The following is a 12,693-nucleotide window of genomic DNA, read 5'->3' as shown; positions in this document are numbered from 1 at the left end:
AAGAATGCAGAGGCCAGACATTGAAGAGGGGAGTAACACCGCACACAACGCAACAGGGAGGAGGTGAATAGAGATCACCAAGGCAGCTACACGTCGTTTAGCCGCAAGTGCCATGGATGCATGACGTAGATCCAGCCTTCCCGCTCACGTGTGCGGGCCGTCTGGCCGCTGATTGGCTGGAGGTCTGCCTCCATCGCGCTGTCTCCAATTTCTTCCCGCGTCCACTCCCCGCGGATCACGTCTAGAGACGTTGCGCATCAAATGTAGAGGGTAGCGTATACCATTCTGAGCTGAATCGCTTCTTTACAATACCGTCGCGACCTTTTATTCATACTATCTTTGTGCTTTATCATTGATACCTGCAAACTACGACCCTGAACTTGGCCCGCGAACAGCACAACCTTTTCCATATACACATACTATTTTCAACATGGGCTGGTGGCCTTTCTCAGGCTCGGGCGCAGATGCCGCAGCGAAACAACAGTACCAACAGTCAGCCACTATTTCGAGTTCAACATCGCCTGTACAAAAACCAAACGATGCGCCCACACCGACAATATCACATACACATTCTGCCCCCCACGATCCCGACTTCTACGCCGCCCACCCACACCTCGCCCCGCCCTCTTTTTCTACCAATGCTCCCTCGTCCTCGGTAGCCAATAGCACAGAAAATAATACTCAACAATTCGAGGAGCTCGACCCTACACTCCCCCGTACCATGTCCTGCCGCGCCGCCTTTGATAGCGCCTTCTATTGCTCATCGCTCGGCGGCCACTTCAACGATATATACCGCTATGGACAACTAAGAAGCTGCTCCGACCACTGGAGCGACTTTTGGTTCTGTATGCGCACAAAGAACAGTCGGAGTGGCCAGGAAATCAAGGAGCGCATGGTGCAGGATAGGTATCGCGAGAAGGAAATGGTGCTCAAGAGTGGGCCTAATAGCGAAGATGTCTGGCGTAAGAGGAAGCCAGGAGAAGAGGTTAAAGGCGCATTTAGTAGACCTGCTGAGGTTTAGAGGCAATGATATGAACATGGGCCCATGTACGATATACTGTAGGACTAGGTGTGGAGGCAGTGAGGTTGATTGGTTCATTTACGGTCAACATCCTTCCAAAAAAATCTCTCACATGAAACATCAATCAGTACAACACTTAGCTTCTCTCACCTCGAAGATTACTAATGAATTAGAGTCCTTCTTTAAGTGTACCTTTCTATTATATTATCGACTGTTCTCGCTGAAAGTTCCATGAGTCTATTTATGCGCTGATGGGTCGTTGCATCGAATGATTGATTGATGCCTCTAACTTCTATATAAAAGCCTCCTATAGGAAATGTAGACAGGCGAAGGCTGGGGTTTATAGGTGCCTGGGATGCTTAGTTAAGGTGAGATAGCTCTAACATAAGGGTTATGTAGGTGCTCTACTGGTTAAGAAGCCTTATTGTCCTACTATCTACATCCGTTTACTATATAGCTATCCCTCTGGTACATCCCATTTCATCGTCAAATTTCTTATCTTGTTCTTAATGAAGTGCCAGCTACGCTGTGCTTAAGGAGCCTACGCCAAATTCTCTACGCAACAGCTGCTCTACTAGTGAAGCGGCTATTACAAAATGATGTGGTTTTAACACTGTACTTAATATCGGCGAACTAATGTGGCCAAATTTATTTCTGGATCTACAGTGTTGAACAGTGTTGAACAGTTGTTTGCACTCTTCACGCATTGTTGTCGCAGGCTAATGGTGTTGTGGCGCCCAAGGTGGAGGATGATAAATTCACGCATGGTACAGATTCATGACATAGTCCAAACTGAAGGACCATAGTGATCATATTTCCAGAGTTTTTGTTTGGCTATTGCTAATGGGAAGTCGCAAAAGTTGAGAGGGCACACTTATTCATTCTATTCAGGATGATAATGAGTTTATAGTGTCTTCGCAACTAGACTTTCTGAATATAGATTTTCGGCGATACTTATTCTGTATCAATCTTCTAATCTCACGGTGAGATTTCTTCAAGAACTACGTGCGAAAAAAGCTTTCCCGATATTTTCTCCTAAAGATTGCTGCTTGTGATGAGAAAATGGCCTAAATCTATCGACAAAACTTCAAGTATCCAATAGAAGCCACATACGAAGACCTTTCATAATAGTCTACTCGTCCTTGAATCACCATAGCCAGCTAGATAGCTGATGTTATCTGCAGATACTCATCTACATGCCCTTCGAATGAACACACATTTAAATTTCAATCTTCGCGAGTATTGTGTATAAAATTGTTTTCATTGAGCGAGTCGCGTCCGCTAGGAAGCAAGTTCGTCCCCTTTACCCAGTGGGAGTACAAGTAGCTTAAAAATATACTGTACTGTTAAGACAAGCGATGATGGAGACAAAAACTGAAAGCAACCAAACTGTGAGCAAGATGCTTTCTAGATATCCATTAGGCACACAGCAGTGATATACCTGATGCCACAAAGCGCATGATCATCAGCAACAGTGTGCCGTGCAAATTGGGCTTGGGAGAAGTCGGCGATCGGCGTTCAACCGCTCAGACGCTAGACCCTGTTCGGAATGCTCCAAGTGATGCGATGCGAACGTTCGATTCTCAAACTAATTCACTCTTGCAAACAACACTTCGATGTCGGCTTACTATATGGCTTAAACCAGGTGATCATCATTCATTAGGAGACACGAATTATTTCTCTCTAAGGCTCGTATCCAACACAACTAGGTCCACACACGGCAAAGGACCTAAGCACCCTCAAAAGACTAGTAGCACCCTGCGACTACCCTGTCTCACACGATCCAGACGCAGCGCGACTCTCATACTCGTCGAAAGTCTCAGGTATCGCCATGGTCCGAAATGGCAGCCCGTCGCCAGCGGACAATTTTCCGCTAGGCCATTCAGCGACATCCCCTCAACCGCAGCCCTCGAAGCGCGACAAGCGGCGCAACATGCTCGCTGAGAAGCTCGCGGAAATGATGGCATCCTTCTCTGACAACAGAGATAGCCACTATCGCGCTCAGTTGGCTGCGCTGCAAGCTGACATCAACCTGATCATGAAGGCTGACCCTTATGCGAACCAACCACTCGAGGATAACGGAGAGGAGGCCTCGGAGCTCATCGCGCAGATTATGGGCAACAACGTGCCATCTGCACCTAGCGCAGGCACAGATTATATCGCGCAATGCGGAAAACACTACTCACGCTTTGTTGACGCGGTCAATGATGCGATGGAGGAGCGGGACTACAATCTCACCATGCTCTGGGTGGGTGCCCCCTACATTCCGAGATCCTGACACAAGATGCTAACCTTGGCCTTTGTATAGAATAAACACGAAAACACGAAGAACGAAATCGAAAATTCGCATTACTACAAAGTGCAAATCGCCGAAGAGGAGCACAAATTGCTTGCCGCCACCATTCGGGAGCGCCTCGTAGCCAGCATACAGCAGCGAACTAACAGGCTGAAGCGAGAGAAGGAACAGCTTGACTTGTCCGACAGCAATGCGATGCTTCTGCACCCTAATCAATTCAGCATTGGGAACCCCGCCAGTCCCGGCGGACCGCAAGCGCCTCGGAAAACAAGAAGGACAGGACACAAGTTCGGGGATGCTGAAGAGCTGGCTGCAGCTAATGAAACCAAGCGGAAGAGAAAGTTGTTTGAGGACCAGGATAACGATTCTCCTAGCGCCTCTGCCCGGGCTATCGAGATGGGCATTGGCTCTCCGTTTCGTGAAGCCAAAGCACGTACTGTCAATGCACAGTTCGAGTCATCTGCCTACTCTCTTGAACGCTTGTTCACCGAGAAGGAGCTTAACATGGCTATGAATCAGGCCACAACAGCCGCTTCTCACTTCTTTGCAAAGATGAAGAATACAGAGGCTGCAACACAAGAAGCAACGACGAACGGCAATACCAATGGCACAAATGGAGAGCATGCTTCTGAAAACGGCGACCCTATGGACCAAGACCAGGACTCAGACGATATACCAGGCGCTTCTGACATGGTGCGCCAGCACTCATCGAACCCGCATGCGACGCGCGGCGCTACCCGGTCTGCACTCAATCCTACGGCAGCTATAGTGAGCGGACAAATACCACCATTCATCTACAATCCGCCTTTTGTTTTGGATGCGAAGATATTCCAGAAGATCAATGCGTCGGCACCACCACCGCCCTCGCTCTCGGCACATGATGTGGAGCAGGATCTGAAGCTGATGCTAAGAGAAGCACGGCCGGATGATGATCTGAATGAGAAGCTGTTGCAGGCCGCATGCAACCCGGTCAAAGCACGGGACTACCAGGTCCAGCCGCCTAACTTCTCTGAACCCGTCAATGAGATGACAAGCGCACTACGCAGCACAGCACCACATCTGGAAGTAGGAGCAGGACTGGGGGGAGTGCCTATGAGCGCGCAGAGCAGTGCTGCAGGATGGTCCGAAGGTGGTGGGAACACGCCGATAGGACGGAACGGAGAGAGAGACTCGCTTGCTGTTGGTGGTCATGGTGGCGGTGTCGCGATGAGTCGAACGGCCAGTGGAAGCGGAAGGGGACGCGGTCGAGGACGTGGAGGTGGTTAGGACGCGTCTCGGCGGTAGTCGACTTCCTATTCTACTTGGACGGTCTCTTGACTTGGACGTCACGGTCTCGTATTATACCCATGTCTGGCGTTTGGGGACGCGATGCATGTGCGGCGTTGGGCTGGATGCTGGATACATACTACTCACATGCACCGAGGTTTTGCTTTGTAGTTTCTTTGTTATTGCAGTTGAATCGGGGATGCTATGAGCCAAGAGTACTGTCACAATCAGGCAGACGCGTCGGTTCCCCCGTTTGTATTTGTATCCTGCTTCGTATTTGATTTTTTTTCCTAGTAGTACTCTGGCGTACAAGGCAGACACATTGTCAATACGGAGGTTTACCAATCAATCAAATCATGTTTTTGTGTCTGTCCGCGTGTCAAGACTAGCTGTGCATGACGACAGGCCATGTCTTCACGTAGTCAGTGAGTCAGTCAGTCAGTCAGTCGGCAAGACAAGGCGCTCATTTGCAGGGTGTATGTAGTGGTGGTAGTGCTGCATAGGCGTGTCGTCAGTCTGTAATCAGCAGCAGCAGCAGCAACAGGCCACATCATACGAGGGCGTTAATCGTCGATAGCATGGATGGCGGCGGCGGTGGAGATGTCGAAGGTACGTGAAGGCGCTGGTTGCCATGGGCGGCCATGGTGATGGCGGGGTTGCTCGCTAAAACCACTGGTTTGAGGTCATGGTGGGGTGAGGGTGCCGTCATAGCAGGCTACATGCGAGCCTCGTGCCCAGCGGCGACACAAGCACAAGCAGGCACGGCATCAACGGGCAGGCGCAACACGGCAACCCGCTCAAGACGGCAGGAGCACAGGGGGCGCCTTCCATGCATCGTATCTGGCAGAAAAAAGGCGATTTCGCCCCAGTGCAGCCGTCAGACAGCTGTTTCTAGTGGGTCGCAGAGCTTGCGGGAAGATTCTGGTTGGAGGCTTGGCACGTCGAAGCCGCTGGAATTCTGTAGAAACAAGACGTGCCAAAGCAATACAAAAACTGCTCCGCCGCCGCCTTGGGCTGTCTCTCCAATTCACTACTCACATCACATTTGAATCTTTTAAGCCTCACCCACACGAAGTCTCTGACTTGTGAGCACCTTTGCGAATTTCCTTCTACTTTGATACCCCACTACACATTCGCCTACCTACACCATGGCACCCGCGATCGGAATCGATCTTGGAACCACATACTCATGTGTCGGCATCTTCCGAGATGACCGCATTGAGATCATCGCCAACGACCAGGGTAACCGCACAACACCCTCGTTCGTTGCCTTCACCGACACCGAGCGTCTCATTGGTGACTCGGCAAAGAACCAGGTCGCCATGAACCCTACCAACACCGTCTTCGATGCCAAGCGCCTCATTGGTCGCAAGTTCGCCGATGCTGAGGTCCAGGCCGACATGAAGCACTTCCCCTTCAAGGTCATTGACAAGGCTGGCAAGCCTGTCATCCAGGTCGAGTTCAAGGGCGAGGAGAAGACATTCACACCAGAGGAGATCTCATCTATGGTCCTGACTAAGATGAGGGAGACTGCAGAGTCCTACCTCGGTGGAACCGTCAACAACGCTGTCGTCACTGTCCCAGCCTACTTCAACGACTCACAACGTCAGGCCACTAAGGATGCTGGTCTCATCGCCGGCCTCAATGTCCTCCGTATCATCAACGAGCCTACCGCCGCTGCCATCGCCTACGGTCTCGACAAGAAGACCCAGGGTGAGCGCAATGTCCTCATCTTCGACTTGGGTGGTGGTACTTTCGATGTTTCTCTCTTGACCATTGAAGAGGGTATCTTCGAGGTCAAGTCCACTGCAGGTGACACTCACTTGGGTGGTGAAGACTTCGATAACCGTCTTGTAAACCACTTCACACAAGAATTCAAAAGAAAACACAAGAAAGGTTAGAGCATTTCAGTTTTATTCCACTTTCTTGAAATTTTTATTTGGAAATTTCTTTACTAACACTGAAGACAGATCTCACCACCAACGCTCGTGCCCTTCGCCGTCTCCGAACCGCTTGCGAACGTGCCAAGCGCACTCTTTCCTCTTCAGCTCAGACCTCCATCGAGATTGAGTAAGTTTTACCTTCTAGTAACAAATTGTCTTGACATTGTTTACTGACAAAACCCTAGCTCCCTCTATGAAGGTATCGACTTCTACACCTCCATCACCCGTGCCCGCTTTGAGGAGCTGTGCCAGGACCTCTTCCGCTCCACCATGGAGCCTGTCGAGCGTGTCCTCCGCGATGCCAAGATCGACAAGTCCTCTGTCCACGAGATCGTCCTCGTCGGTGGATCCACCCGTATCCCCAAGGTCCAGAAGATGGTCTCCGACTTCTTCAACGGAAAGGAGCCCAACAAGTCCATCAACCCCGATGAGGCTGTCGCCTACGGTGCTGCTGTCCAGGCTGCCATCCTGTCCGGTGACACATCTTCCAAGTCCACCTCCGAGATCCTGCTCCTCGATGTCGCGCCGCTGTCCATCGGTATTGAGACCGCTGGTGGTGTCATGACTCCTCTCATCAAGCGCAACACCACCATCCCCACCAAGAAGTCCGAGGTCTTCTCCACCTTCAGCGACAACCAGCCTGGTGTGCTCATCCAGGTCTACGAGGGTGAGCGTGCTCGCACCAAGGACAACAACTTGCTCGGCAAGTTCGAGCTGACCGGCATCCCACCTGCTCCTCGTGGTGTTCCTCAGATCGAGGTCACCTTCGACGTCGACGCCAACGGTATCATCAACGTCTCCGCCCTCGAGAAGGGTACCGGAAAGACCAACAAGATCGTCATCACCAACGACAAGGGCCGTCTCTCCAAGGAGGAGATTGAGCGCATGTTGGCTGAGGCTGAGAAGTACAAGGCTGAGGATGAGGCTGAGGCTGCCCGTATCGCCGCCAAGAACGCTCTCGAGTCCTACGCCTACTCTCTGCGCAACACCCTCAGCGACTCCAAGGTCGACGAGAAGCTCGATGCTGGTGACAAGGAGAAGCTCAAGGCCGAGATCGACAAGACCGTCGCCTGGTTGGACGACAACCAGACCGCCACCAAGGACGAGTACGAGTCTCAGCAGAAGGAACTCGAGGGTGTCGCCAACCCCATCATGATGAAGTTCTACGGAGCTGGTGGTGAGGGTGGCATGCCTGGCGGTATGCCCGGCGGCGCTCCTGGCGGTGCTCCCGGCGGCGCTGGCGGCGATGACGGCCCAACTGTCGAGGAGGTTGACTAAGTGGATCGCTCCTCAGCAGTCTCTTTGTCTTCTTCAGCATCTTCTAGCATAGACATTTTCCATGGGGATTAGTTCACGGAGTTCTAGGCTTATGAGCCCTTTTCATTTGTTTTCCTAACTGCATCGGATGACTAACGATCAATGACTTTGGGAGGAAAAGTTTGGTGGTAGCATGTACTCTAATAATAGGGTTTATTATCCTGTGTAGAGAATTGAAATGACACTTCAAAAATACTTGACTTTGCATTGTGCTTGGTGTTTATGACTATGTGTTGACTTCAGAAGAACATGCGATAAGAGGAAGATTTGGACTATGGTCGATAGAGGCATCCGGTCAGTTTACCATCATTCCAATGACTAATGCAAAGTACAGCAGCACGAACAACGCTTTGCATTGTGGTATATCTCCGCACAGCGGAGTGGAACTAACTTGAAAGCAAAACCAAACATTCACAAAGGGCAACAACTGGTCATGGAACACCACATCGAGCGTTCGCCGATCACACCTGTCCCTCAACTTCCTCTCTGTCACGACCACGACGCGCACACCAAGTACCATCATCAACTCTCCTTGCCACACTATCGAATCTTCTCTCTTTCTCTCTACGCAAAGTCATCGCAGAGTTCAAGCGTAATATCCGCCTCCCCCTTCAGATACGCAGCCGTATAATCCGGCTTGGGCTCCCCGTACCAAAGAATCTGCTCCACGGGCTTGCCGTCGCTATTATGAATGCGCAGCTTCTTCCCCTTGAACCCAAAGCCATTGACGGTACTCAAGCTGTAGTACAGCCCCGTCACGTTGCTCCACGAATACCCCAGAATCAAGATGGGCTGCGGGTTATTGGGGCCCGGTTCAGTCGTTGTCACTTGGATGGAGACGCCGGTGCCGTGGTCGGGGTTCCTTTGTTCTTCGGAGAAGGTAGAGCCTGGAGTGATGTTTTGGGCTGGGCCTGCTTGGCCTTGGACTGGGATTACCCACACGGGGAAGTCGCATTTGTTGTGTACTTTGGCTTGGGCTGCGGAGGCGGTGCTGGCGGAGAGGGAAAGGGCCAGGATGGGGGCTGAGAGATACATGTTTGGGGAGGGAATAATGGAGCGGTTTTTTTTTAGAAAAGACGAGGGATGGGAGCGGATGATGAGTGTGAAGTTACTATCAAGCTTGATTGAGATGCTATGGTTATTTGGGCTTCATTGGGGAGGGGGGATCTCAACCTCGTTTTATACCCGTCGAAAACGCCTCAATTCGCCTTTAGTATTTCCCACTGTTCCTGTATTCAATACCTGATCCAAAGGTAAGAGGTCCAGCAAGCCAGTGCTACATCACTATCCGCATGAGTGCTCTTGTACCAGATACCAAACATAGCATCGTCTCCCAATTGGACGCACGTGTTCAGATGATTTCGTATTCAGTACAAGGTAATGGTCTTTGTTTCGTTGGAGCAAGGTCTTAGTTCGATGGTCCAACGTGGTGCAATAGACAGCATGGCCAAGCTCTTGAGGTACACATGGTGCAACTACCCGTACCGTCCGCGGCAAACTAGCAAATACCTCGCGAGCCAATTGATGGAGCCAGCGCATACAAGACCCTTCTCTTGGGTATGCCGAAAAAACAAGATTGACGGGAGTAGGGCGGGGGGGAGGGGTGAAGGATTGCGTGTCAATACTGTTGTGCTAAAAGGCTGTCACAAAGCCATGGGCGGGTGTTCATATGGAATGTTCCGGTCACTGGCTATGCCCATGTGACTATAATGGTCTCTTTGGCATGCTATTGACTTGTCTAGCTGAAACGACTGTGGCACTTTCTAAATAGAAGGAGAACATCTAGCTTCTACCATAGTTTTTCTCTTGTCACTTGAATTTCAAATGGAAATACAGTCGGTGGCTGAGTTTTGTACTGTACACTACGTTTGAAGAAACTCTAGAGCCTAGTGTCGTTATGACCCTTGTGTAAGCGACTGAGTGAGTGTGAAATCATGATATTGTCATCTTGTTTTGCATATTGCAACTAGCGGACATGACAATTAGTGGGATAACCAGTTCTCAGCAGTAGTGATATTTTAGATGGCTTTTTTTTTACGAAAACGCTAGTCTGCATCATAATGAACGCACGTAGATACATAGTATCAAACCATGAGCCTTACTATGGAGGAGACAAGCTATCTTCGCCCTATATGTCCTACTATACAATGTCCGCCTACGCAGTGTCCTCCTACGTAGTGTCCACCTAAGTAATGTCCGCCTATATAATGTCTGTCTACATAGTGTCCTCCTACGCAATGTCCGCTTATATAGTGTCCGAATACGCAATGTCCGCCTACACAATGTCCGCCTCCGTAACATCCGACTCCGCAATGTCCGACTCCGCAATGTCCTGCTAGGTAGTGTCCTCATATGTCAAGTCAAAGCACTAATCAGCACATAAGCTCTCACAATCGAATAAAGCTAGAGCTGACACAAAAAAGATGTGATGTCAGAGATGCTCAGTAATTATCATTTAAACGTGAGGCACTGCCTTGATGAGTTGTGCACTAATGAGGTTCGTGTCGATCCACGTCCTCGACAAAGGGCCCCATTCCCACCAAACTTAGCTAGCCTTTATCATTAGCAAGAAAAAAAACGCTATGCTACTGCAACAACCCTTCTCTAAGAAAAAGTAGCAAAAAAAGACTGATGCATTCCGACACCGGGAATCGAACCTAAGGGGATTGTTAATAAGAGGTTATCTTATAAGTCGGTTGGAAAGTACTAACCCGGGCCTTGCCGGCACTTGACAGTGAACTGACTCTGCAATGAGAGCGGCAAATCCTAGCCACTAGACCATATCGGATGTGTGTTGATTGATGGAAAAAACTCGAATTTCTTTATTTATATTGTGCAACAAAAACACACATTTCGGCAGACTGCCATTGGTGTCAGAGTCACGGCAACTAAGTGGAGCGAAAAACGAGTACAGCAGGACAAGACAAGAACTACTAATATCACCCCTTCCCATTTTGGCGTAGGTCGAAAATGTGGCCGGACGACGCATTGCAATGACACAAGTGTTTCATGTGACCGCAGGAAAGTCAAAATGTATCAGAGGCAGAGATTCTTGATCTTCCATCGGATAACAAGATTTTTTTCTACGTACAGGCATATGACCACTATCTGAGATGCTAATTGCTCGCATTGAGCACTCGGAATAGTATTGCGCAATGTCAGAGCCTGACTTCTCTGTGGGAAAATGGCTCATCCAGACCAAAACTATAACAAGCGCCGAGAATGACTCTTGGATACGCTGCACTTAGTGCGGTCATGCTAGACGGACCAGTGTAATCCTAGATGACTCCCGGTTTCGCCGCATGCCCCGCGCAACAAAAAAAGTTCCCCGCGACCATTGACTTGAACTCGATATTTGGAAATCCTCGCGTCAATACTTCAGCAATGGCACCGAAAAACACGGCATTCGACCTGCAGAAATGCGCGCGACCCAACATTCTCGCGTTGGAGCCGTACCGATGCGCGCGCGAGTAGGTGAAGCTCAATGACGCTCATTGCGGTACTCGGACTGACCCAAGTACGTAGTGACTACAAAGACGACGGAACCAACATTCTCCTCGACGCGAACGAGAACGCGTACGGCCCGGGACTTTCATTGACGGGAGAGACCAAGTCAAAAGCCAATGGCGCATCCGACTCATCGTATGCGATTGACATTGATTTGCTTGGTCTGAACCGCTACCCAGATCCGTACGCACGCCGCTCTGTATCCTGTGCTGGGTCAACAATACTGACACATGCCCACGCAGCCACCAAGAAGAACTCAAGCAGCTACTATGTAATCTCCGAAACACGCACACGCACACATCGAAGAAGATCACACCAGCCAACCTGTTTGTTGGCGTGGGCTCGGACGAAGCTATCGATGCGCTGATCCGCGCCTTCTGCGTCCCAGGCAAAGAAAAGATCCTCACATGTCCACCCACATATGGCATGTACAGCGTATCGGCGCAAGTCAACGATGTGTCGCTCGTCAAGGTGCCCCTGCAAACACCCAGCTTCGACCTCGATGTACCCGCGATCCTCGATGCGCTGGACCAAGACAAGAATATTAAGCTAGCATATCTATGCTCGCCAGGGAACCCAACAGGCAAGCTGTTGAAAAAGGAAGACGTCCAGCGTGTCCTAGAGCACCAATGGAACGGTGTCGTAGTGCTAGATGAGGCATACATTGACTTTTCGCCCGACGGCACCAGCCTGGCAGAATGGGTATCTGAATGGCCGAACCTTGTGGTCATGCAGACGCTCTCCAAAGCCTTTGGCCTCGCCGGTATCCGTCTGGGCGCTGCGTTTGCCGACCCGGCAATCGCTCAGATCCTAAACAACATGAAGGCGCCGTACAACATTCCCAATCCCACTAGCCAGCTTGCGCGCGCGGCTCTGTCCCCCAAACACCTGGATGTCATGCACAAGAATCGCAACGCAATTGTCGAGCAGCGCGATCGTATGATTCACGAATTGCCAAAGATTGCGGGCGTTGGTCCTTTGCACGGCGGCACAGAATCGAATTTCCTGCTCTACCAGATACTCGATGCGCCTGCGGACCAGGGTGGCAAGCCGTCAAATGAGACTGCGCTAGCGGTATATGAGGGGCTAGCAGAGGAGAAGGGTGTAGTGGTTAGGTTTAGAGGCAAGGAGCATGGTTGCTTGGGATGCCTAAGGATAACGGTGGGTACGGAGAAGGAAGTGGATCGGTTTTTGCAAGAGCTTCAGGCTACTTTGAAAGCGATCCATCAAAGAACGGGCAAATTGGGAGGCAAGGATGAGGAACGGAGAGAGAAGGAAGCGAGTGATGTCGTGGCATAAGGTTTCGATGAGACGTAGATGAGAACTGGACATGGCAATTCGGG

General features: G+C 50.5%; 5 protein-coding genes across 5 annotated transcripts; 4 read left to right on the top strand and 1 right to left on the bottom strand.

The window, feature by feature from the left end:
• Window positions 1-430: 430 nt before the first annotated feature.
• On the top strand, window positions 431-1,021 carry COCMIDRAFT_36443 (uncharacterized protein; the record flags this gene model as incomplete). Its single annotated transcript, XM_007689428.1, has 1 exon — window positions 431-1,021. The coding sequence occupies one exon, from the start codon at window positions 431-433 to the stop codon at window positions 1,019-1,021; it is 591 nt and encodes a 196-aa protein (XP_007687618.1).
• Window positions 1,022-2,852: 1,831 nt separating this feature from the next.
• On the top strand, window positions 2,853-4,583 carry COCMIDRAFT_26009 (uncharacterized protein; the record flags this gene model as incomplete). Its single annotated transcript, XM_007689422.1, has 2 exons — window positions 2,853-3,269; window positions 3,330-4,583. 2 exons carry the CDS (start codon window positions 2,853-2,855, stop codon window positions 4,581-4,583), a joined length of 1,671 nt encoding a protein of 556 aa, XP_007687612.1.
• Window positions 4,584-5,731: 1,148 nt separating this feature from the next.
• On the top strand, window positions 5,732-7,804 carry COCMIDRAFT_36440 (uncharacterized protein; the record flags this gene model as incomplete). The annotated part of the gene is made up of 3 exons (XM_007689427.1): window positions 5,732-6,479; window positions 6,554-6,653; window positions 6,712-7,804. The coding sequence occupies 3 exons, from the start codon at window positions 5,732-5,734 to the stop codon at window positions 7,802-7,804; spliced, it is 1,941 nt and encodes a 646-aa protein (XP_007687617.1).
• A 603-nt stretch (window positions 7,805-8,407) lies between these two features.
• On the bottom strand, window positions 8,408-8,878 carry COCMIDRAFT_36439 (uncharacterized protein; the record flags this gene model as incomplete). Its single annotated transcript, XM_007689426.1, has 1 exon — window positions 8,408-8,878. The coding sequence occupies one exon, from the start codon at window positions 8,876-8,878 to the stop codon at window positions 8,408-8,410; it is 471 nt and encodes a 156-aa protein (XP_007687616.1).
• A 2,349-nt stretch (window positions 8,879-11,227) lies between these two features.
• On the top strand, window positions 11,228-12,649 carry COCMIDRAFT_4972 (uncharacterized protein; the record flags this gene model as incomplete). The annotated part of the gene is made up of 3 exons (XM_007689410.1): window positions 11,228-11,313; window positions 11,369-11,533; window positions 11,593-12,649. The coding sequence occupies 3 exons, from the start codon at window positions 11,228-11,230 to the stop codon at window positions 12,647-12,649; spliced, it is 1,308 nt and encodes a 435-aa protein (XP_007687600.1).
• Window positions 12,650-12,693: the final 44 nt, after the last annotated feature.

This window comes from Bipolaris oryzae (assembly GCF_000523455.1).
Source record: "Bipolaris oryzae ATCC 44560 unplaced genomic scaffold scaffold_58, whole genome shotgun sequence".
In the NCBI taxonomy this organism is placed as follows: domain Eukaryota; kingdom Fungi; phylum Ascomycota; class Dothideomycetes; order Pleosporales; family Pleosporaceae; genus Bipolaris; species Bipolaris oryzae.
This window is presented reverse-complemented; position numbering and strand designations above follow the sequence as displayed.